Below are 24,911 nucleotides of genomic sequence, written 5' to 3'. Positions count from 1 at the left end.
TGTGGGCCCTTCTCCGGTGATTGATGGGATGAGAGATCGGGGGAGAGTTTAGAACCAGGGGTCGCTGCTGCCGAACGAGAGGTGGCGATGACCTCCGTGCTTACTGTTCAAGTCGTTTTCATTTAAACTCCAGGGCATGGAGAGGCAGGAAGAGGCCGGGAGTAAGTCGGAATAGGCAACGCTAGCTACCCGCCGATTGACTACTCGGGTCCCTGCATATTAAGCCTCTCCTCAGGTTCAGGCTCGGCACTGGGATTGCAGACCTTCCTCGCGGGAGCGTTACAACGTACGGCTTGGGGTTAGAAGCGTCTTTCAAGCTTGCCACCGGCATCGAGTTAATTACAGGCATGCTCCGTGACAAATACACGTATGAACAGATACACAAGGGCATATAAGGATATACAGAGACATACACGACTGCATTTTTCTTCTAAGAGAAAAAGGAAATGGTATTTTACCTGTTCTCCACAAAAAGGCTTTCCTGGGAGCAAACTGACTGAAAAATAAAAAAGGCATCGTATCAGACGTTCTGGACGTGATGTACGGTCCTAATTCCTGGCCTGAGGTTAAAACTACATCTCCCCCCTTAGCTCAAGGGGGCGTTCAAGGCATGAACCAATGTCATTGGCGGAATGCAGAGAGGGAAGAAAAATCCAGTTAGGGTTAGAAAAGCGGAGTCGTTTCCAAGCACGCTGGAACCTTTCCTTCTGAGCTTCGCCGGTTTTGAGAGAGTTTGAACCTTCACGGGAGGCAGGAGGGGCAGGGCGGAGGGTGGGAGGAGAGTGCTGGAATACGGGGGAGCCAGGGAAGATCTTAGTCCAGAGCCGGTTGGGGATTCTTTGGGTTCCCGCTCCTACAACCCTGAATATCCAATGGCACGGAGGGGGGTCTGTCCTGCTTATTAGCGGTAGAGATCCCGTAGAGCCCCGAAGCCGAAAGCGTGGTCTGATGGTATCGGATTCCACAAATATAAATGTAATGGAGACAGACGTTCAAACTCAGAGTACGGGAAAAAGAATTTGGTCTCTGAGGCGTTCGAGTCAACGACGGCGGGGGCGCTTGGGAAGGGAGTGGAGAAGGAATGAGACATCGGGATGGATGTCAGCCTTCTTTTGATGTTCCCCGTTTTCTTTAATGTGGGGAAGTGAAGCTGTCCTCAGTTTCCCTAGAATCATTCCCTAACATTTTGATTCTCATTCCTCTCATTTCTCTCTCGGTGCTGGGCACAATAGATATCAATCAATTAGAGCTCGATAATGCTGAAGAAAAGGCAGCTCACGCTGAATTTAAACTAGGGGATGTGGGGGAGAGGAGAAGCTTCTTCTCCTCTCTACCAGCTGCCATCTATCCTCTCCGGAGCGCTGTCACGTCGATTAAGAAAGAAGAGTAGCACCGTCTCTGAGCTATGTCAAATATGAGAGTGGCAAATCTGATCTGGGACACTTTTGACTTGGCCACCTTTTCCAGGGGATGAATGGAAGGCTCCCTAAAGGAGTAAAACTGTGGGATTTTGCAGATCTGTTCTAACTGGCGACCGAGCGCAATCGGTAAGCGAGCAGGGGCCATGGATCGACCGCCATTTTCACTCCCCGGACAATCTGTGGCCCTAGTGGGAAGGGCACAGGCTTGGGAGTCAGGAGACCCGGGTTCAAATCCCCCCTCAGCCTCTTTTTTTACTTTTATGGTATTGGTTAAGTGCTTACTCTGTGCCAGGCTCTGTACTAAGCTAATCAGGTTGGACACAGTCCATGTCCCACCTGGGACTCACCGTCTTAATCCCTGTTTTACAGGTGAGGGAACTGAGGCACAGAGAAGTGAAGTGACTTGGCCGAGGTCACTCGGCAGACCAGCGGAGGGGATGGGATTAGAACGCAGGTCCTTCTGATTTTCAGGCCTGTGCTCCATCTACTAGGCCACAGAGCCTCTTGCCTGCTGTATGACCCCGGGCAAGCCATAAAACTTCTCTATGCCTCAGTTTCCTCGACTCCCCCTTGGTCTGTGAGCCCCATGTGGGACAGGGATTGTTTCCGATCTGATTGCATTGTATCTACCCCAGTGCTTGGCACATAGTAAAGGGTGAACAAACACCTTGTGGCTTCCATGTGAGGAGGATGTGCATCCTCCGTGTTGTCCTCTGAATATCCTAATATTCAGATTTTGATTTTGCAATGAATTCCCTGGTCTTCTGAGAACATACACTGAAGGATGCCCCTAACTACTTGCATATTTTGACTCCTACGGACAATCTTCAACAAAACTTGTCCTGAAAATTCAAATGACTCTCGAATTTCCTCAGGGCTCGTCTGGCTTTTGAAAAAAATGCTCTGGAAACAACGCATATGTGACAGTACTAGAAATCTGGGATTCCCACATGGATATCGAACACGGGTTTTTCTAGGGTTAGAGCGATTTCTGATTTGGGCCAACGCAAATACCAGTCAGAATAGTAACGAAGTGAAGTTTTTCCTCCACTAACTCAGGATCACATCTGTGGTGAGTTAATCTTTTTCTTTTAAAATGCACTGGGAATAAACTAGGAGATCGGTGTTTGCTTAAAAAAAAAGACAACTTTTTTTTCCAACTGGCATCTTGAAGCAGCAATCACAATGCAAGTTTTGTTGGCGGTCTGGTCTGGCATGTTTTCAACATCATTTTGCGTAAACCAAACACTGGAATTCAGCAAATAGAACCTGCAAGTGTGTAGTCTGGGCCGTTTTAGAAGCTAAAATGGCATCAGCGTGGCTCAGTGGAAGGAGCCTGCGCTTCGGAGTCAGAGGTCATGGGTTCGACTCCCGGCTCTGCCACTTGTCAGCTGGGTGACTGTGGGCAAGTCACTTAACTTCTCCATGCCTCAGTGACCTCATCTGTAAAATGGGGATTAACTGTGAGCCTCACGTGGGACAACCTGATGACCCTGTCTCTACCCCAGCGCTTAGAACAGTGCTCTGCACGTAGTAAGCGCTTAACAAATACCAACATTATTATCATTTACCCTTACAGTTTGTAACCCAGTAATTATGCAAGTGAAGCAAAGGCTATGGGATGGTCCCTTCTAGACGCAGGCTATTAAGCCTGGGAGTTTAGATGGGGCTTTTTAGAAACGGAGCCCATCTGTCAAAAGAAATCCTTGATGGATAGATATAACAACAGGTATGGTTGGATGGCTCTAGTTATCGTAATGAATATGCTAGGACAGTTCTGCCTTCATCGACCAGGTTTCAGAAATGTTATTACTATAGTGGTGTGCTCCTTGAGTGCAGGGAGTGTGTCTAATATTCTACTATAACATACTTTTCCAAACACTTAGTACAGTGTTCTGCACACGGTAAGTGCTCAGCAAATACCACTAGTTATTTGCCTGATTGGTGTTTCTCCCCTCTTTCCTCTCTTGTCCAAATATTTGTCCCTTTCTCCCTCTCTCCCCGGGACTGTTTTTTCTCTTAGCTTCTCTCAGGGCCATTTTGCCTTCCCTCCCTCTTCCGGTTCCTCTGTTCTCATCTTTTTCTGTCATAGCTCTCTTCCAGTTTGTCTTTGATTTCTCTCCGACACTCTTCTACCCTGCTCTCCCTGACCCAGTTTTGGATTCATGGCTCCACTCTACCCTCTTCCTTCCCCTTTATTCCTCTTTTTCTTTGTACAGCTCGATTTGCTTGTATCCACTCCAGCGCTTAGTACAGTGCCTGACACTCAGTAAGCACTTGACAAATACCAGTATTATTGTTATGATTATTTCTCTTCCCCTCAACTCCATTGGTCTCTTGTCTCACTGTCTGTCTTTCTTTCATTTCTGACACCTCTTTCCCAGGGTTTCTGATTTCTCTTTCCCCAGGAAACCACCCCCATCTCTGCCAGCCAGGATGAGGAACCCAGGAAATCCCAGATTTCCTGCAGCTCCCAAGGGTGGGGCAGGATGAAATTTAGCCCTCTTCTCACCCAGAGTTGGGGCTGAAGAAGACGCTGGGGACCCCCGAAGCCCGATTTCAGACTCTGCTAGCGGTTGGAGGGAACCCCTGCTTTAACCGTTTTCCAAATTGGAAACGTCGGGCACAGAAAAAAGCACCTAGAATACTTAGACGTACGATCTGGAGGACCAGGCCTTCTTACCAAGGCTCCTCGTGCTTGGAGAAGCAGCGTGGCTTAGTGGATAGAGCACGGGCCTGGGAGTCAGAAGGACCTGAGTTCTAACCCCGACTCTGCCACTCCTCTACCGTGTGACCTAGGGCAAGTCACTTAACTTGTCCGTGGCTCAGTTACCTCATCTTAAAAAATGAGGATGAAGAGTGTGAGCTCCATGTGGGACGGGGACTGTGTCCATTCTGATTAATTTGTATCTGACCCAGGGCTTAGAACAATGCTTGGCACGCAGTAAGCACTTTACAAATGCTATTATTATTACTATTACATAGTGATAGCTATGTGCACAAGGGACGTCGTAACCTTCAAAGTCCAGGTTGCTGGACATGAGGTCAGAGGACCTAGATTCCAGCACCAGCTAAGCCCCTGAATGTGCAACTGTGGCAACCATTCCAGACCTCAGTTTCTTTACCTATAAAATAAGGAAAACACCCATCCCTTGCTACTCTTCGAGCATGAACGTTAAGGAGAAAATCCTCTGTGTTCTTTGGATTAAAGGTAAGGTGTTTCTTGAAATGATTGTGAGCGTTACTGTGGAGACGTGAAAAGGGATTGTCTCCATGTTTGGGTGTCTGAGAAGAGGTGGATAACCCTAATCGTGGATATTTACCAGTTTTGGATTTTCGTTTAGTATCTAACTGTCATCCACTGGGCTCAGCTAGTTTGTTATCTCTTTGAGGGTAGGGATCATGTCTGTCATCTCCATCGTATTGTGCTCATTCATTCTTTCAATCCTATTTATGGAGCGCTTACTGTGTGCAGAGCACTGTACTAAGCGCTTGGGAGAGTACAATAGAACAATATAGCAGACACATTCCCTGCCCATAGCGAGCTTACACTCTAAAGGGGGAGACAGACATCAATAGAAATAAATTACAGACATGTATATAAGTGCTGAGAGGCTGAGGGGGCGGATGAACAAAGGGAGCAAGTCAGGGCAACACAGAAGGGAGTGGGAATACTCTCCCAAGCCCTGAATACAGTGCTCTGCCCCCAGTAAGTGTTCAATAAATAGCTTACGGTTGATTGATTGAGCTAAATTGGCCCTTCTACAGATAGTCTTCCTGATGAGTAATGAAGGGTGTAACTGTGATCCACTCTGGTCACATCTGCCATAGATGGTGTGAAGGGAAAATTAGTTGTGAGAGAAAGGGAGAGAGAAAAAGAGAGCTACCAGCCTGCAACAACTCGCACTTGAACCCTACAGATAACTCAGCTAGTCTACTGCCCTTGTCCTCTCGAGGAATCGGAATCTGACTCGGGAGTTACCTCACAGCTCACCAATCGCCCTGGACATTCCCCTAGGAAGCTTGAAACCTTTCATTCATTCAATCGATCATATTTAATGAGCGCTTACTGTGCCCAGAGCACTGTACTAAGCGCATGGGAGAGAACAAAATAACATTAAGCAGATGCATTAAAGGGGAAGGGGCACAGTCATAGTGAATGCTCCTTTGGAGCAGTGATTTCATAATTATAAACTTTCTTGTGGGCAGGGAACGAGTCTTCCAACTCCGTTATAGTGTAGTCTCCCTAGAGCTTAGTACAGTGCTCTGCACACAGTAAGCACTCGCTAAATTTGACGGATTGACTGACCAGAGGCGGGGCACCCACAGAAGTGGAATAATAATAATAATAATAATGATGTTGGTATTTGTTAAATGCTTACTATGTGCCAAGCACTGTTCTAAGCGCTGGGGTAGATGCAGGGTAATCGGGTTGTCCCACATGAGGCTCACAGTCTTAATCCCCATTTTCAGATGAGGTAACTGAGGCACCGAGAAGTTAAGTGACTTGCCCCAAGTCATACAGCTGACAGGTGGCGGAGCCAGGATTAGAACCCATGACCCCTGACTCATAGGGCATTCACTATGATTGTGTCCCTTCTCCTTTAATGCATCTGTTTATTGTTAATTTGTTCTCTCCCAAGCGCTTAGTACAGTGCTCTGCGCACAGTAAGTGCTCTTTCCACTGAGCCATGGTCTGCTGGGAGGCGGAAGATCTGGGAGCCCCGAGATCTGCATTCTAATCCTCTCCCCGCTATCTGCCTTGCTATGGGTGACCTTAGACAAGTCATTTAACTTCTCTGTGCCTCATTTTCCCCATCTGTAAAATGGGGACTAACTAGCTGTTCTCTCTCCCCCGTAAAAGGCGAGCTCCTTGTGGGAAGAGGTAACTGCAATCAGTTTGAGAGAGAAACAGGAAATTCCACATTGTGGTTGGAGTGACAAGATCTCAGAAGACCCTGGTTTGAGTTTCTGATGTGTTTGGGCAAGTTAGTCAGTCTTCCTGGACCTCCATTTCCCTTTCTGTAAAAGCGGGTAAGATTAATTGTAAATCTAGAATGGGATAGGGATAATGGACACTCTCACAACCGGGAATCTATTCCTGCACTTAGCACACAGTAAGCACTTAATAAATACCCTAATTAAGGAAGAGCGCTTTGAAAAAATAAAATCGGTCCGCAGATTCTAAGCACTTGAGGATCATTCATCCCATATGGGTTTTACATAAGCAAGGAGCCATACAGTTTCTCACTGGGTTTAGGGGAACTGAAAAGGAGGAATTAAAGATTCAAAATCAATAATATGTATTTTTTTTTTACCAGTGAATGGAAGGATGAGGCCCCCAGGACAGCTGGGAAATGATACAAAGGATTCTGGACACTTTCTCCAGCTGATCAAAGAAACAATGGCTATTTAATGGAAGGCGTGGAATCAATTCTCAGAATAGCTTTCACGATTACTTATCATCTGTGCTCTGTGCCTTTTCCCTTGACATTTAAATGATAATTCTTTCGCTAGTTGCTAGGAGGAGGTGGAAAAAGACATGTTTTTTTTTTCCTTGAGATTTGAATTAAGCATTAATGACAACTTAATGTTTTAATTTTCTTGCCCTGACTATTAGCACCCCCGAAAGGGCCAGAGATGTCCTGGGAAAGCAGAAGTTAGTCATCTTTTGCTAGCTCCAGTTCTTTCTTTTTTATTCATTCATTGCCAGGAAGGAGTGTGGCTTAGTGGATAGAGCCCGGGAGTCATCAGAAGGACCTGGGTTCTAATCTCTGGTCTTCCACTTATCTGTTGTGTCACTCTAGACAAGTCGCTTGACTTCTCTGTACCTCAGTTCCCTCATTTGTGAAATGGGGATTAAGACTGTGAGCCTCATGTGGGACCTGGGTTGTGTCCAACCCGATTTACATGTATCCATCCCAGTGCTTAGTACAGCGCCTGGCACATATTAAGCACTTAAGGAATGCCACAATTATTATTATTATTATTATTAATAAGGATGATCAGACTGCAAGTAGAATAGGGAGAGGTTGGGAAGCAATTTCTCACCTTGACAGCCCCCTTAAAATCAATGCCTCTCTCCCTTTCTCTCTCCTACCTAACATCTTCGAATGAACAGATTTATGCCAACTCCATACAACTGGCTTGCGCACACACCCGCACTTTGTCAACACATCACTCCAACTCCTCCTTAGAAATCAAAATCTCAGAAACCAACTCCTCTGGAACCTCCACTCCAGTGACCGTCCCCTACCTCTAATCTTTTCCGCTAGGCAGAGCAAATCTTGCTGCAGTGTTGGTGTCAGAGGGAAAAGATGCTGTCTGACTGCTGATAAGGATACAGCACTAAAGAGGCAATTAAAACAACTACTCACATCTTGTGCAAATATTCTCTCCCTTACTCTCTGATACTCCTCTTCTCTCTCTTCAATTGATTTACTTCGTCTGTCATCTCTAAATGGATGAATTCTGTTTTGCTGAACAGAAAAAAGAAATCAGGAGGGTTATACAAGTTGAGCTGTTAAAATCTGCAGTTAAGTAACTGTCAGCTGAGAATAATAAATGTTCACTTAAACGAATGAGGCATGGAAATTCAAGCTCTTTTTTCGCTTTCTCTCTCTTTCTCTGTGTCTCTCCCTCTCAACGTGGTGGGGTTGTCAGCGGAACAAAGCTGGTGTGAGTTGTGTGTGTGTTTGTGCATGCTTTGGGGACAACCAGCGTGAACTAGGGGTGGAGAGGGATTGAACTTGGTGGGGTGTCTCAACCAATCAGTGTTATTTTTTGAGCGCTTGCTTTGGCAGAGCACCGTACTGAGCGCCGGGGGGAAGTACAACGGAGGAGGTAGACACGACCCCTGCCCACAGGTAAGATTTGGGAGCTGGAGAGATGGGCCCAAGTCTGAGTGTGCGTCTGCTCCAAGCAGGTCAGAAGCAGGCAGATCTGGTTTTCCAACACACTGCTCAGGGGACTGTGGAAGAGTGGCGTCACTTCCCCTGGAAGCCACGACATCATCGGACGTGGAAGAGGGACAGGAAAGCCGGTGGTGGGGAGGAAGAGTTAGTCATTAAAGATTCCTTCGTTCTGACCCTCCCCAAAGAGGGTCATCCTTTTCCCTAAGTGGCAAAGACAACGCTTTAGATGATGTGGGACTTTAACTGGTCCAGAGGTCTAGGAGTGAGGTTCACCAGATGGAAGCAAGACTCCGGAACGAGAGCCGGAAGCCGGCAGGACTCCCATCCTCTCTTTCAGATCCCTTCTACGGTACAAGTCCCTGGCTATCTTCAAGAGTTTCCAACTCTGAGAGTTACTCTCCAACCCTCGCTCCTCCTATTCCTCCCCCAAAGCTGGGGATTATTTTCCCACTCAAAGGCAACTGGTGGAGAGAAGAAAAAGTCAGCTCTTGTCAAAATTATGAGTCAGAGATGCACTTACTGACTTGGAGTGACTCACTGAGACCTATTAGAGGGATAATAACTTGTGCGAGAGCCATATTCTCTTACCTTTAGGAATTCTAATGCGAAAATCAATTTCAGAAACCCATCTTGATGGTTTGAGAGGCAAAGTGTCATGCCGATCGTCTACCGGAATCATTTTTTTTCTTCTTTTCTTTTCACTTATTCCTTTCCCCTCCCTCCTCCACCCGCCCCCATCGCCACCAACTGCTTCCCTGGCACGAACCAACCTACCTCTCTATCCTCTACCTACATGTCGCACATCAATCTTCTCTAGAATAATGTAGTGTCATGTCACAAGCAACACACGGGTGGGGGGAGGAGTTCAGCTACAGTTCATGCAAAACAAGCAAATCATTTACACGGACATTAAAACATGGGAGGGGGGAGAGGGGGGAACTAAAACATGAGATCGATTCCTTGGGCGAAGATTTATTTTAGGATGGTTTCAAAATCTACCTGGCCTCACCATAACAGGGTTTGTTCTTTACGGCTCATCGGTCCATATGCTGATCAGTGACACACACGGCTCAATTTGTGCACAACTGAAGGACAAAAGCTGTAGGGAGTGGAACGGCTGCCAGAGTTACACAGACATCTGGAAATGCGACGGACACGGCTCTCCCCCACAGCTGGAAGCCTGCGACGTTCCGACCCCGCCTCCCGGCCCCCCATCCGACATGCAGCAGTTACTGCGTCAAGCACCACCCATGCAGCCCCACACACTGCAGGTGCTTAAAGCCACCACGATGTGATCTTATGCTCCCCATGGAATGCCAGAGGGAAAGGCGGAGGGGAGGGGGGAGAGAGGGAGAGGAGAAGAGGAAGAGTGAGGGGCAGGGTAGAAGTTAGGGTAGGGGCAGGGGCGAACACCGCAAGAACAACAAGAACACCAATCAGCCCACCTTCAAAAACAGAACAAGTTCAGCCACTCTCAAACTTGAGAACCAACCTGATTGTCGTCTTTATCAATACTAGAGTTATCTCGCTTCAAGATAAACCGCTTCTGGGATTCTTCACACTTTTCATCTTTTAAATGTTCACAAAACCTTTGCTCTGGTCTGCCAGCAAAGTAAAACACATCAATAAAAAATCTTTTCTTTTTGGGGGGGGTTGCTTGTAAAGTGCTTCATTCTTAGAGCTCTGACTTTCTTTCTCCACAGAGGCATTTAGCATTTAAAGAAGGGTTGATATGGGTTTTCCTTCTGGTGAGGCTGACTCAATTCAGGGGACAGTATGCTGGCACTCACGGTCAGAGTTTCATTTTGCGTTTGAGAATTCAAGGTACGGCTCACAGCCCAACCCACCGCCTCCTGCTCATTAAAAGATCTGGGGGGCAAGCAGGAGGTTAACGTATTCTTCTAGCGACGCTGACCTCCACCTCTTCTGAATCTCAGCAAGCCTCAACCGCATTCTCTGGGAAAGGGGAGCCCTTAAACTAGGCTTCCACACCTCCACTTGCCTTTCAAATCAGCTCAGTAATTGGGAGACCGGAGGTATTTTGTTTAAACAACCTTATGGCTGATTAGCAAGAGAGAGAGAGAGAAAAAAAAACTCCAAGCAGTTACGGAGTATTGATTGGCCCATTGATTTTAAACCCTCCTAATCATTTTGTTTTAAAACAGTTTATAAGTCAAGTAGTTCTCTGGGGAATCAACTGGGTCTCCGCTTTTATTTATTTGGTTTTCTAATGGTATTCCTTAGGCGCTTACTATGGGTCAAGGGCTGTTGTAAGCGCTGGGGTCGATACAAGCTTATCAGGTTGGACACGGTCCCTGTCCCACATGGGTCATCCATTCTAAATTGGGGGGAAGAGGATTTAATCTCCATTTTCCAGGTGAGGTAGCTGAGGCGCAGAAAAGTGAAGTGACTTCCCCATGGTCATACAGCAGACACGTGGCGGAGCCGGAATTAGAACCCAGGTCCTCTGACTCCCAGGCCCATGCTCTTCTCACTAGGCCTTGCTGTTTCTCCTGTAGGTCTCACTGGAGGCGCAGGGTTGAGCTCTGCATACAGAGGCTACACAGTCAGCCCCGCTGATAAACTGCACGCTATCCTTTCCGGACCTTCCGAAATAAGGAGAGGCTAAAGAGTGAAGCGTGACATGGATAATCTACCGATTGTCATCCATCGTGACTGTCAAGGAAGGCGTCAAAGCATTTGGGACACACTGAGAAGCGGCGTCTAGCGGAAAGAACACCAACCTGGGAGTCAGGGGACCCGGGTTCTCCTCCCAGCCACTTGTCAGCTGTGTGGTCATGGACAAGTCCTTGCACTTCTCGGGGCCTCGGTTACCTCATCTTTAAAATGAGGATTAAGAGTGTGAGCCCTATGTCGGACAGGGACTGTGTCCAACCCGATTATCTTGTATCTACCCCAGTGCTTGACAAACGGTAAGCTCTTCACAAATAACACCATTATTAATATCATCATTATTATTACTATTCCTCAAGCCCGAAGTGTCTTTTTGTTGGCCTTCACCAAATCTCTAGTCCCTCTCCCGCTGCTCTGAAAGTGTTTTGTCATCGATTAGGAAACGCTCAGACCCTTTTTCATGGTATTTGTTAAGCACTTATAGGTGCCAGGCACCGTAGTAAGCGCTGAGGTAGATACAAGTTAATCAGGTTAGGCACACTCCGTGTCCCACTTGGGGCTCACTGTCTTAATCCCCATTTTACGGATGAGGTAACTGAGGCACAGAGAAGTGAAGTGACTGGCCCAAGGCCACACAGAAGACACGGGGCGGAGCTGGGATTAGATCCCAGGTCCCTCTGCCTCCCAGGCCCAGGCTCTATCCTCTAGGTCATGCTACTCAGGCCTACTTGAGAGCTAGTATCCTATGTTATGCTCCAAATAACAGAAAAGAACAGACTATCAAGAAGTGACTCAGAGGGGGCTCCATTTCTTCTCTCCCAAGTTTCCAACTCTTGCCTGGACTTTATTTGAGAGCCCTGAGAGGAGATCAGAGAAAGGTCATAAGGAAAACATGCTACACTTCAGCAAGATAGACACTTTCTCCTAAAAACCTCATTGGCTCGGGCTGAATTCAATGTTCACTTCTCACTTTACCATGCACGGTTTATCCGAAACTTTCCTATTCAGACTCTCTCCGCTCCTTGACTAGCCCCCGATAGCGCCCATCACCGAAATCACTTCCGTTGAGCTAGAGGATCATTGAGTTTTGGTTTTCGTTCGGGAAGCCTATTCGGTATTTAAGATGGAGGGAAAGTCAGAAGCCACGCTAATCAAAAAGAGGAAGGATTTAATTGATCTAGCAATACAGCCCTCAGGTTGTATCCTGTACTCCAGAATGATATACTGTGAAGTGAGAGTGTGTCACGCTAACACTCGCTACAATTCATTACCACATTGGGTCACCCCTTAGGTAGGATACCTGAGGTAGCTCACAGGTATCCTCAGTAAATGTCCAAACTAAGAGTGCACATCTAATGATTTTGCAAAATACCCTGACCTCGTTAAAACAAGCAAACAAACGGAAAGCCCTATTCTTGCCTCATTATTTTAGTTTGGGAGCTAAAGTGGTGGTTGTTTTCAGTATCCCCTAAGGCGATCTTTCCTTTTTCTTGGAATTTCACTACAGAAGTCATGAAGAGCTCTTGGGCTGACAGTGGTTTATTTACTTTTTTAAGTTTTTCAGAGTAATGGTTTACCACTGTCAGCATGCCTACTGAAAATCCGTTGGAATGATGAAGGGTTTGAGAAGAGTGATATTATGAATTGTATTTTTATTAATATTTTGTAGAGCGTTATTTTTCACTGAGGACTGGACAGAGCCTCATCTCAAAAAGTTTATATCAAAACCTACCGGAGGGACTTAAAAATTTTAAATGAGTTCTCAAATGTTCATATAAAAGCCTATGTGAGGAATTCCAAGATTTGAATGGCATCTCGACATAAAGGAGACGGTCAACTTTAAAAACGCAAATCTTTTCACGTAAAAACACTTCATCCTGCAGTTTCAGTGCATTTGACTGAGAAATTTGCTTTACTAACTCCAGGTTTTTTTATCTGACTGTCTCAGGAACAGTTATTTTAGCTTTCATTTTGCTATAACATTTCCATCTTGTTGTTGTGATGGTGCTTTGTTTCTAGCAAAAACCAGTAAAATAAGAAAATAAATCCATCAGCTGACTATGTAGCAGAGAAAACAGCCAGTTACAATCAATTATGTAAATATGGTCTGCAGTTTAAGTTTTTCCAACATGCATTATTTATACGAAATCCATATGCATCAACCTCTTTTGAAAATTAAGTATCTTTGGTCCTCTAATTTTAGTTTTTCAAAACAACAGAAGTGAGAAGTACATATTAAGCTTGAATTACTTCCTGTTTTCCCCAAACATTTTGAAACTCACAGAACAAGAAATCGTTAAAAACCATTATCTCTAAACAGTATGCACTCTTATTTATATTCCTAACGCGGAATTAAGACTGCAGTTCCTCAAAGTAGCCTTACAGGATACCAAAGGCATCCTTGGGGCTGAGATTAGCATAGCAGCATTTATTAGGAAGTAAAGTTTTATAGCTGATTTGCAATTTAAATCCTTGAAGATAAGGCTGTGCAATTGAAATATCTGAAGTGATTAAACTTTCAAATTGCTGGTAACAGCCTATCAAATTACATCGGAAAGAAAAAAAAATTTAACCATTAATTTTAAAATTAAAGCTGCGCTATGTCTAATTGTGAAGAGAGTGAAATGAGGCTATCCCTATCATCAGATTAAACATTTTTATCAAAATGAATTAATGTGCTGACAGAGTATAATAAAAACAACAAACGGCTATTTTTTCCTTTCGAAATTTAAAATAGATTTACAATTTTCTGTTACTAAATTATGTATCCATACCGCATGTATACTTATCTAATGATGAGGGAGCTATTTAGGCTTTCTATCCTATCTAGAAAACTTGTTCACAGTCTCACTAGCACATCCAAGGCCTTCACTGCCTTCAGAAGAAAAACATTCAGCTAAGGCAGAAGCACCTTCTTTTTGAGTAAAGAAATCACACGGCACACATTACGTTTTTTACCACAAAACAATCGATGCAGTCCTCTGTCTAAAGACGATGCTTAATGGAAAACCGTGGGCTTCATGCTCACGTGACTCTAAGTGCTGATTATACGCCCGGCACTATACTAAGCGCTGGGGTAGATACAAGCTAATCAGGTTGGACATAGTCCATGTCCCGCATGGGGCTCACAGTCTTAATCCTCGTTTTACACATGAGGTACAGAGAAGTTAAGAGACTTACCCAAGGTCACGCTGCAGTCAAATGGCAAAGCCAAGATTAGAACCCAGGCCCTTCTGACTCCCAGGCCTAATCTCTACCCATTAGGCCACACTGCTTCTCACACACCTCTGTTGGTAACCAAAGTGAAGGCGGGCTAAGACCCTTCCTTTAGCTCTGCCTATTGACTTTCCTTTAGTCTGCAGTCCTTACGCTGTGGCTCAAGAGTACTGTAACAGAAGAGTCCCCAGTTGTTCCTCTTGTGGCTGCAGCCAGTTCTAAATTTAAAGTGCCTTGAAAGAGTTATGAGATGAAATTTTGGCAATTGTTAGATGCTTACTAGGTGCCAAGCACTGTACTAAGCATTGGTGTGGATACTATATCAGTAGAGAGGACGTAGTTCCTGTCTCACATGCGGTTCGCAGTTAAAGGGAGATGGAGAACAGATATTTTGCCTCCATTTTACAGATCAGCTAACTGAGGCCCAGAAAAATGAAGTGACTGGCTTGAGGCGATGCAGCATACAAGCGGCAGAGCTGGGATCAGAACTCAGGTCGTCTGACTCCCAGGCCTGAGGTATTTCCATTTGTGGAGGCTGTTTCCCAAAATGTCCCCCAGAAAACAGCCCATGGACAAACACACAAGCCCAATTTTCTGTCTCCACAGGGAACCCAAGCAAATCCAAACAGGGTGGCTAGGAAAAAAAATAGCTCTGTCATACAAATTGGAAGAACTGCATGGTTTATTACCTTTCTGTATGCGCGATCAACTCAGGTGTGTCTGAAAATGAAGTTTTATCTGTTTAGCAAGCAGCCTGAACACATTTTGCAGGTACAATTAAGAAACACACTGCTTCAAATGTTATTGAATGTGAACAACGCAGGTAATGGTATGGCATTTAAAAACCCAATACTCATTGTCTTCTTACAAAATTTCCTTCTGGAATTGTTCTAACGCTGACAACTGTCTATATTTTACCATAGTAACACTGAGTAAAGAACCGTTTTCTTCTCTCGCTGATTCCGAATTCCTCTCTACTTTCTAGCGTTTTACATCCTCCTTTCCTTTCTGATTTCTTCTTTAACTCAATTCAATCTCTCAAATCCTCTAGCTCTCCATTATTCTTTATTCTCTGTTTTCATTTCCTGAGGCGGTGACCCTGAAATCAGATCCTCCATTTTTCAACTCCCCAATCTTCACTCCGCGTGCGCCTCGTCTCTTCTCTTAGACATTTTCCCCTCAGTGTCTGCTCGTGAACCTGATATGACCACAGTTTCCCAAAATCAAGTTTCCCAAGCCTGAGATGGGTTAAAGCCATAACCACCTTACATACACAATCAATCAATTAATTGTATTTATCAAGCGTTTACTGTGCAGAGCTCGTATTAAACACGTGAAAGCGTAGAATACAACAGAGTTGGTAGACACAATCCCTCTCCGCAATGAATATATACCTGTCAAAGTCCTTAGGATAATGAAATCATCAGTGAAATTGTGATGGGAGATGCTGGTTTTACCTATTACCAATCAATCAATCTATTGTACTTATTGAGCATCATATCATAGATAAAGGATCTCTTGAGAAAGGTCATTTTAATTGGGAAAATTGGGCTTAACTGGAGGGAAGAGATGGGGGTGTTTAGTGAGGAGGTGTGAGAAGCAGCATGACCTAGTGGATAGATCATGGGCCTGGGAGTCAGAAGAACCTGGGTTCTAATCCTGAATCAGCTATTTGTCTGCTGTGGGGCCTTGTGCAAGTCACTTCACTTCTCTGTGCCTCAGTTACCTCATTAGGTAAATAAGGATTAAGACTGTGAGCCCTATGTGGGACCGGGACTGTGTCCAATTGGACTCGCTCGTATCTACCCCAGCACTTAGTACAATGTGAGGCACATAATCACAATTATCATTATTATTATTCTCTGTGCCTCAATTACCTCAGTAAATGGGGATTAAGACTGTGAACTCCATGTGGGACAGGGACTGTGTTCAATCTGATTACCTTTTATCTACCCCAGTGCTTAGAACAGTTCCTGGCACATAGGAAGCACTTAAAAAATACCATCATCATCATTATTATTATTAGGGGAGGTAGGAGAGGAAAGGTGGGGTGTAGGAGGCCAAGGAAGTTTGGCACAACACACCGGTGAAGATTCTAGTGGTTGCTTCCACTCTAAGAGATAAATCCGCGGTTACCAACAGTGTTGGCTAGTGGGAATGAAATGGAGGCTCAAGGGGTAAGTAAAAATAGCATTGCTTACTCTATGACAGGTGGCCACAAGTGGGTATTTCTTGCTTGAGGAGGTTGTCCCTTTTCCCTTCCGCGTCGTCCTGATTTGCTCCGTTTCACCCCACCCTCGGCCCCACAGCAATTCTGTCCCTTTCTGCCATTTATTTACTTTTATTAATATCTGTCTCCCCTACTAGATTGTAAGCTCGTTGTGGGCAGGGAACCTATCTCTTATATTGTTGCATTGGACTCTCCCATCTGCTCGGTACAGTGCTCTCCACACCGTAAGTGCTCAAGAAATATGATTGACTGACTGACTGACAGTCTCCTAGCCGGGTCACTGGTGGGATGGCATGAGTTGGAAACTCAACCCTCTTCCTCATAGCTCTCCATTAGCTCCCATCCCTCATCCTCAAAGCCCTTCCCTGGCTCTCAGAGTCCTTTGCAATTCAACCAGGCGCTCCACTCAGAATTTTAAGTCCTTTTTCCATTCTCCCTTCACCAATCAATCATACTAACTGAACGTTTACACTGTGTAGAGCATTGTACTAATTGCTTGGGAGAGTAGGATGCATCAGAGTTGGGAGACACATTTCCTGCCCACGACTAGCTCACAGTATAAACAGGGAGACAGAGAGTAATATACATAATTAAATTACAGAGGCTGTGGGGCTGAGGGAGGGGTGATTAAAGAAAGCAAATCAGGGTGACCCAGAAGGGAGTGGAAAAAGAGGAAATGAGGGCTTATTCGGGGAAGGCCTCTTGGAGGAGATGGACCTTCAATAAGGCTTTGAATGTGGGGAGAGCAATTGTCTGTCAGATATGAAGAGAGAGGCCATTCCAGGCCAGAGGCAGGACGTGGGTGAGAGGTCAGAGGTGAGGGAGACGAAATAGAGGTACATCAATCAACCATTATTATTTGTTGAGCGCTGTCTTTGTACAGTGTCTGTACTTAGTACTCGGGAGAGTCCAGTAGAAATACAGAAACAATAATTTTCAGGTAGGAGATAGAAGAGAGTGCAATGATGGACAGGTGTGTAAGTAAGTGTTTAATGGTGAAGTATGTAAATCAACATTTACAAAAGTGATATCAGGTCCTGTGAGGGCATATGTTCTGAGGTGACAGTTGGGAAGATTTAACCTAAGGAGTGGGAAAAAAAACCTCATCACGGACAGCTTCCAGGAGGAGGTGGAATTTCAGGAGGGCTTTGAAAGTGGGGAGAACTGTGGTAAGGAAGATTTGAAGAAGGAAGGAGTTCTAGGCAGGAGAGTATGAGAGAGTCGGAAGTCTACTTATCGTTCTGAAATGAAGAGAGGAAAGAGAAGTGTGTGGCCACACTAAAATAAAATTGCTTGTCGCAGGAATGACCCCGTACATATATAATCAGGGATAAGTAAAGCGATGCGGCCTAGTGAAAAGAGTACGGGTCAGGGAGTCAGAGGACCTGAGTTTCAACTCACAGCTTTGCGGATTACCTGCTGAGTGACCTCGGGCAAGGGACTTCACTTCTCCGTGCCTCAATTCTCTCATCTGCAAAATGGGAATTCAATGTCTGTTCTCCTTTTTTACTTCAATTGTGAGCCCCACGTGGGACCTTATTACCCTGTATCTACCTTAACACTTAGTACAGTTCTTAGTGTGTAGTAAGCTCTTAGTAAATACTGCAATTATTGAGTAAAGCAGGGAATTTTACAGATCAGGGAATTTAGGCCCAGAGAAGTTAAGTGACTTGCCCACAGTCACCCAGCTGACAAGTGGCGGAGCTGGGATTCGAACCCATAACCTCTGACTCCCAAGCCCGGGCTCTTTCCACCGAGCCACGAATCCCCATTTTACAGATGAGGAAACTGAAGCACAGAGAAGTGACGTGACTTGCCCAAGGTCACGCCGCAGGCAAGTGGTAGAGCCAGAATTAGAACCCAGATCCGAAGACTGTCATGACCGTGCTCTTTTTATTGGGTCACTCTGCTTCTCGCCTTCCTTCTTTCACCTTGACTGAGAAGACTGCCTATTGCTATTGTCTTGCTGTCTCAGTACTCCAAGGAGTTGATTCAAATGACACGCGTCATGGGAACGGTGTAGGGAGTAGAGAGTTTAAAGATTTTTGCTTTATTCGATCCATCGATCGATCGATCGGCCAGCCGTATTTTTTGAGCACTCGCAGTATGCAGAGCACTGTGTTAAGCACTCGAGGGGGAACAATATAACAGAGTTGGTAGTCACGATCTCTGCCCACAAGTTTCCAGTTTAGAAAGGGAGACAGGCTTTAGTAGAAATATAGAAATTATGGATATGTATATAAGTGCTGGGGGCCTGAGGGAGGGGCGGGAGAAGGGAGCAAATCCAAGTGTTCAACTGAGCTTTAAGCTATTTCCATCCGAATAGAAGAGTAAAATGACTCCTCTTTAAATAAGGGGAGGCAAACTCCACTCCTGATTTTCCTGAAGCACTTAAGAGACACTTAAATCAATTCCTATTTGGGCCTCATTGGAGAGTCACTACATAGGCCTACGTGTCTTCATTTCCTTCTTTTTTAAATCGTATTTGTTAAGTTTTTACCGCATGCCAGGTACTAAACTAAGCGCCGGGGTAGATCCAAACGAATCAGTTTGGACACAGCCCGCATCCCACATGGGGCTCAACTACTAATCCTCATTTTACAGATGAGGGAACTGAGGTAGAGGGAAGTGAAGTGACTTGCGCAAAATCAGACCAGAGATTGGTGTAGGGATTAGGGATTAGTGTAGTGAAGGTGGAGTAGGGATTAGAACCCAGGTCCTTTTGACTCTCAGGCTTGGGCTCTACCTAGTAGGCAACACTGCTTCTTCAGTGAAGAACATTTCCTATGAAGAACGTAAGAACTGAGATTACTAGCTCTGTTCCCCAGTCTTCCACTTGTCACGGAAGGAGACAATAGGAAATTCGGGAAACTAGTGATGGGCAAATTGCTGGACACCCTCTCTTGCAGTTATAGCCAAATGTTAAGCACTTAATACAGTGCTCTGCACACAGCAAGCTCTCAGTAAGCACGGCTGAATTGAATGACCCATAATTGCTAATTTTCCTTCTAGTAGCTCCTTATGGACTACTCATTACTGTATTGTACTTTCCAAGGGCTTAGTACAGAGCTCTGAACCCACTAAGTGCCCAATAGATAATAATAATAATGATGATGGTATTTGTTAAGCACTTACTATGTGCCAAGCACTGTTCTAAGCGCTGGGACAGATACAAGGTTATCAAGTTGTCCCACGTGGGGCTCACAGTCTTAATCCCCATTTTACAGAAGAGATAACTGAGGCACAGAGTAGTTAAGTGACTTGCTCAAAGTCACACATCTGACAAGTGGTGGAGTTGGGAGTAGAACCCATGTCCTCTGACTCCCAAGCCCAGGCTCTTTCCACTAAGCCACACTGCTTTGAATTCATTCAAATATGATTGAATGAATGAATGAATACAATTGAGTGACTGACTGACTGTCTCCTGTGTGCCTATGGCCAAGTCACTTAACCTCTCTGTACCTCACTTTTCTCACCTGTCCAGTGGGGAATCAATGACTGTTATCCCTCCTCCTTAGGATGGAGCCCGATGTCATTCCTTCATCTTTCTCTATTGTATCTACCCCAGTTCTTGGCATATAAAAATAATATAATAATGGCATTTGTTAAGCACTTACTCTGAGCTAAGCACTGTGCTAAGTGACAGGGTAGATACAGGCAAATCGGGCTGGACACAGTCCCTGTCCCACGTGGAGCTCACAGTCTCCATTTTCCAGATGAGGTAACTGAGGCACAGAGAAGTTAGGTGACCTGCCCAAGCTGGCACAGCAGACAAGTGGCAGAGCCAGGATTAGAACCCACATCCTTCTGATGCCCAGGCCTGTGTTCTATCCACTAGGCCATGCTGCAGCGTGGCTCAGTGGAAAGAGCACGGGCTTTGGAGTCAGAGGTTATGGGTTCGAATTCCGGCTCGGCCACCTGTCAGCTGTGTGACTTTGGGCGAGTCACTTAACTTCTCGTGCCTCAGTTCCTCATCTGTAAATGGGGATTAAGCCTGTGAGCCCCTCGTGGGACAACCTGATTCCCCTGTGTCTACCCCAGCGCTTAGAACAGTGCTCGGCACATAGTAAGCGCTTAACAAATGCCAACATTGTTATTGTTACTGCTTCCCTGTGGGACTCCACCGGATTTTGTAGACCCACAGGAAACCTCTGGGGTTCACAATGATTTCTCTCCCCCCTACAGCCCAGGTTCACTGCCCTTAGAATCATAATCATGGGCAAGGAACTTATCTTCTATCCTTTTGCAGTGTACTCTCCCAAGCACTTAGAACAGTGCTCTGCACATAAGTGCTCAAAAAATACCACTGATTGATTGATTGTCAATCTGGGGCATGGACTAGAACTCTGGAGAACTACAAGGCTTGATTCTCACACCAGGCACAGGAAGATAGGCCCCTCCCTCTACCCAACCCAGGAGTTACGTGGTCAGGGTGATAAATTCTAAAAAAAATAAATCTGGCATGCACAGACTCTCACCAGTCTACAAGAGGAGCAAGGCCACATGTAAGGCAACTCAAATCCATTGTGGTCTAATAAAATGGCTCTCTAGCACATAAAGCAAACACGAGATTGCCGCCGCGAGGAAAAAGTCAACATCGTAAACATCCAATTTCATTTTATAGTATTTGTTAAGCACTTACTACACATCAAGCACTGTTCTCAGCACTGGGATAGATACAAGTCAATTAGATTGGACACGATCCCTGTCTCACACAGGGCTCACAGTTTGAATAGATCCAATTTTCATGGACATGAAGGGAGGTGTCCATCATTGAGCCAAAACACTGACTGACTCTAAGACCATCTGCATTTTTAGAGCGACTCTCATCTCCACAGGATAGGATGGCCAGATGTACGAGTTTTGATGAATGAAAAAACACACAACTGTCTAAAAGCAACATTCCACTCACTTGCCAGTGGTTATTAAAAAAGTCCAAAATCAACATCCCCAGAGAGATGAGTGATACATGCATAGGGTATTGATTTTCCAGAAATTCCCTGGATCCAGGCACAAAGCCTGTGCTTCTAGTTAGAAAGTTAATAGATGTCGGGTCTCACCTAAGGCCACATTCATTCATCGAATTGTATTTATTGAGTGTTTACCGTGTGCAAAGCACTGTCTTAGGAACTTGGGGGAGTACAACATAAGAATAAATAGATATTCCCTGCCCACAGAGAAGCATCTTCTCCAGCTCCCACTGAGAGATGGGGAAGATCTCCCAAAAGTCTTCAGGAACTTAGAGGACACCAGCCAGGAATTTGCCACGATGACCCTTCGATTCCAGCATTCAGCCTCCCTGGATGCCCCAATTCTGTCTCAACTCCCCAAGAGGCACAAAGGAACTTTATTCAGAATTGTCACTTGGAGTTCTCCCTGTGGAGGGCCATGGTATGCTTTCATCTCATTCACCGACATCTCTATTGAGCAAATCCACTCTTCCTCCCCTCCAGTAGCCCCCATCAAAGAAAAGAGACATCGAAACAAGCTAGATTCAAATGCACGTTCTTTACAGCAAAGATTTTTCTTCAGAAGCACTGACCCATGACGCAGGGATGCGTGAGGAAATAAGGGTTTACTGGAAGGCGTTCCTATTCATCAATACCGCTGAGTTAGCCCTTAATCCTTAGGGGACTTTCTTCCCCTCAACCACTCCTGTCTATTTGATTAATTGGATTTTTGGCCAAAGGCAGGGGGAAATGGCATTCCTGGAAAAGAGAAGACTGAGGGAAGACTTAATGGTAAGTATTCAAATGTAGGTGTGGCCATTATGTGGAGGGGAGTAGCTTCCTGGAATAGCCTCTATCTTCCAAGTAGGATAGAGCAAGGGAAGTAAGCTTAATATGAAACATGAGGGACTCAAGTTGAGACACAAGGAAGGGACCTGGAAAAAGCTACCATGAGGCGAGGAGCAAGATAGATGATTGTCTTGGTATGCATTTAGAAATGCAAACTCTGTTGAAGATAAGCTAGATAACCTCTTAGGGTCTATTCCGGCTTTATTCCTCAAGTGTTTAGTACAGTGCTCTGCACACGGTAAGTGCTCAGTAAACACCACCGATTGATTAAATGACCCGATCTATGATTCCTGCTTCTCTGCAAGATGGAAATGCAGGTTTCACTAAATTAATGGTAATTGAAGGCAGAGACTAGCCCGATTTTCTGGTCCTGGTCTTGTTTGGATAAGTGGGTAACAGGCAAGGCTTGGGGAAAATCCTAAAATCATTTAATCATTCATATTTATTGAGTGCTTCCTGTGTGCAGAGCACTGTACTAAGTACTTGGGAGAGTACAATATAGCAGAGTTGGTAAACACATTCCCCGCCCACAACAAGCAGGAAAGAGGGGGAAACAGACATTAATATCAATGAAAAAATTACAAAATATGTATGAAAAGTGCTGTGGGGCTGATGGAAGGGTGAAATAAATGGAGCAGATCTGGTTGCCAACAGAAGGGAGTGGGAGAAGAGGAAATGAGGAGGGCAATCAGGGAAGGCCTCTTGGAGGAGATGTGTCTTCAGTAAGAATTTGAAGGCAGGGAAAGTAATTGTCTGTCATATATGAAGACGGGGGGCAATCTGGGCCAGAGGCATGATGTGGTTGAGAGGCCAGAAGTGAGATAGATGGAAAGGGGGTCCACTGAGTAGCTTGACAATAAAGGAGCAAAGTGTGTGGGCTGGGTTGTAGTAGAAGAGTAGTGAGGTGAGGTAGGAGGGGGCAAGGTGCTTGAATACTTTAAACCAGATGGTGAGGAGTTACTGTTTGATACGGAGGTGGATGGGCAACCACTGGAGCTTCTTGAGGAGTGGGGAAACATAGACTGAAGATTTTTGTAGAAAAATGATCCAGGCAGTCGAGCCAAGTATGGACTGGAGTGGGGAGAGACCAAGGCTGGAGGGTCAGCAAGGAGGGTGCAACATCAGTCAAGGTGGGATAAAATGAGGGCTTGGTTTAATGTGATAGCAGTTTGGATGGAGAGGACAGGGGAGATTTTAGCTGTCCTGTGAAGATGAATCAACAGGATTTAGTGACAGATTGAATATGTGGTTTGAATGAGAGAGAGGAGTTGAGGAAAATGCCACATTTGTGGGGTTTTGAGGCAGGAAGAATGGTGGCACTGCCTACAGTAATGGAAAAATATTGGGGAGGACAGAGTGTGTGTGGGAAGATAAGGAGTTGTGTTTGAGAGATGTTAAGTTTGGGGTGCCAAGCTCGGTGGCAAGAGCCTGGGCTTGGAAGTCAAATTGGAGGGGGGTCAAGGGGAGAATTGCAGGAGAGGAACTTGAGATAGCGGGTGACAACTCACTTAGGGAATTTGGAGAGAAATGGAAGGAGGGAGATGGGTGATAACTGGAGGGAGCCGAGGGGTCAAGGTAGTGTTTCTTTCAAGTTTTTAGGGGAGACATGAGTCTGTTTGAAAGCAATAGGGGAAGAATTCACTGGAGAGCAAACAGTTGAACAGTTGAACAGTTGAAGATGGAGGTCAGGGAGGGAAGAAAGGAGGGAGCAGGTGCTTTGATAATGTGAGAAGGGATGGGATCAAATGTGCAGGTGCAGAGGGTGAATTCTGAGTGATGGCAGAAAGCTCAAACTCTTCATTTCCCAAAAAGAATATTATTAAAAGATTCGGGTTTAGCCCGAAATCTCAACTCAACAGCTGGAGGAAAGCAATGCCAGCTGAGTTGGAAAGGAAAAGAAGAGGTGGGTAAGGTATCTTGCTATTTCCAGTACCACTTGTTTAATAATAATAATAATTATAGTATTTGTTAAGTGCTGATAATAAATCAATAACATTCAGGATTTGTTCGCTGCCTTGAAGCAGTGCCCATTTTTATTCCTGGCCCAATTCTGATTCTACCTGAAAACCTACAAGAAATTCAGCTCCATTCCCACATCCGCCACTTCCTCCTTTGCTGGGTGCCTGCGAGGAGTAAGCTCATCATGATCCGGATTGTGTCTGCCCAACTCTGTGATATTGTACCTTACCCACTGCTTAGGACAGTGATCTGCACATATGAAGCGCTCAATAAATACCATCGATTGACTGACCGAGAGGGGATCGGCAGAATCCTGCAAGAGATGATAGAGGCGGGAGGAATGACTTTTAATTGGGTCCCAGAAGAGACACCCACTTCTTTTTGGTAACGTTCCCTTGACTGCTTTCCACGTGATGAATTCCCAGATCCTGCTACGCCTCAGCTTAAACCCCACTGCCAGCAAAAGGTTGGCATTTTAAAGAATCCTGGCAACGGATGAGGGCAGGCTCGTTTGGACACAGGGACTAGGAGTCCCCTCAGTGAGAAAACCCAGGCAGGAATGGGAGTCGCCGTGAAAAATTAGAAAAAAAATTAAACAATATTAATGGCAAGAATGCACTCTTCTGGGGATGGGGTAACAAATCTTTCAGGAAAATTAAATGCACTTCCATAGTGTTGTTCTAAATACAGGCTCAGCCACAGGTAGGTCACAAACGTGAGAGTCACAGATCCAGATTTG

At 45.3% G+C, this 24,911-nt stretch overlaps 1 protein-coding gene across 1 annotated transcript in view; it reads right to left on the bottom strand.

The window, feature by feature from the left end:
- ARPP21 (cAMP regulated phosphoprotein 21) overlaps positions 1 to 24,911 on the bottom strand; it is a 191,809-nt gene that overhangs the window by 92,487 nt on the left and 74,411 nt on the right. The window contains 3 exon segments of the mRNA XM_016227816.3: positions 459 to 496; positions 7,799 to 7,900; positions 9,828 to 9,936. Of these exon segments, the coding sequence (XP_016083302.1) occupies positions 459 to 496; positions 7,799 to 7,900; positions 9,828 to 9,936 (249 nt within the window).

Source organism: Ornithorhynchus anatinus, chromosome 21 (genome assembly GCF_004115215.2).
Source record: "Ornithorhynchus anatinus isolate Pmale09 chromosome 21, mOrnAna1.pri.v4, whole genome shotgun sequence".
In the NCBI taxonomy this organism is placed as follows: Eukaryota; Metazoa; Chordata; class Mammalia; order Monotremata; family Ornithorhynchidae; genus Ornithorhynchus; species Ornithorhynchus anatinus.
The sequence above is the reverse complement of the archived record's forward strand: the minus strand, read 5'-3'. Positions and strand labels throughout refer to the sequence as shown.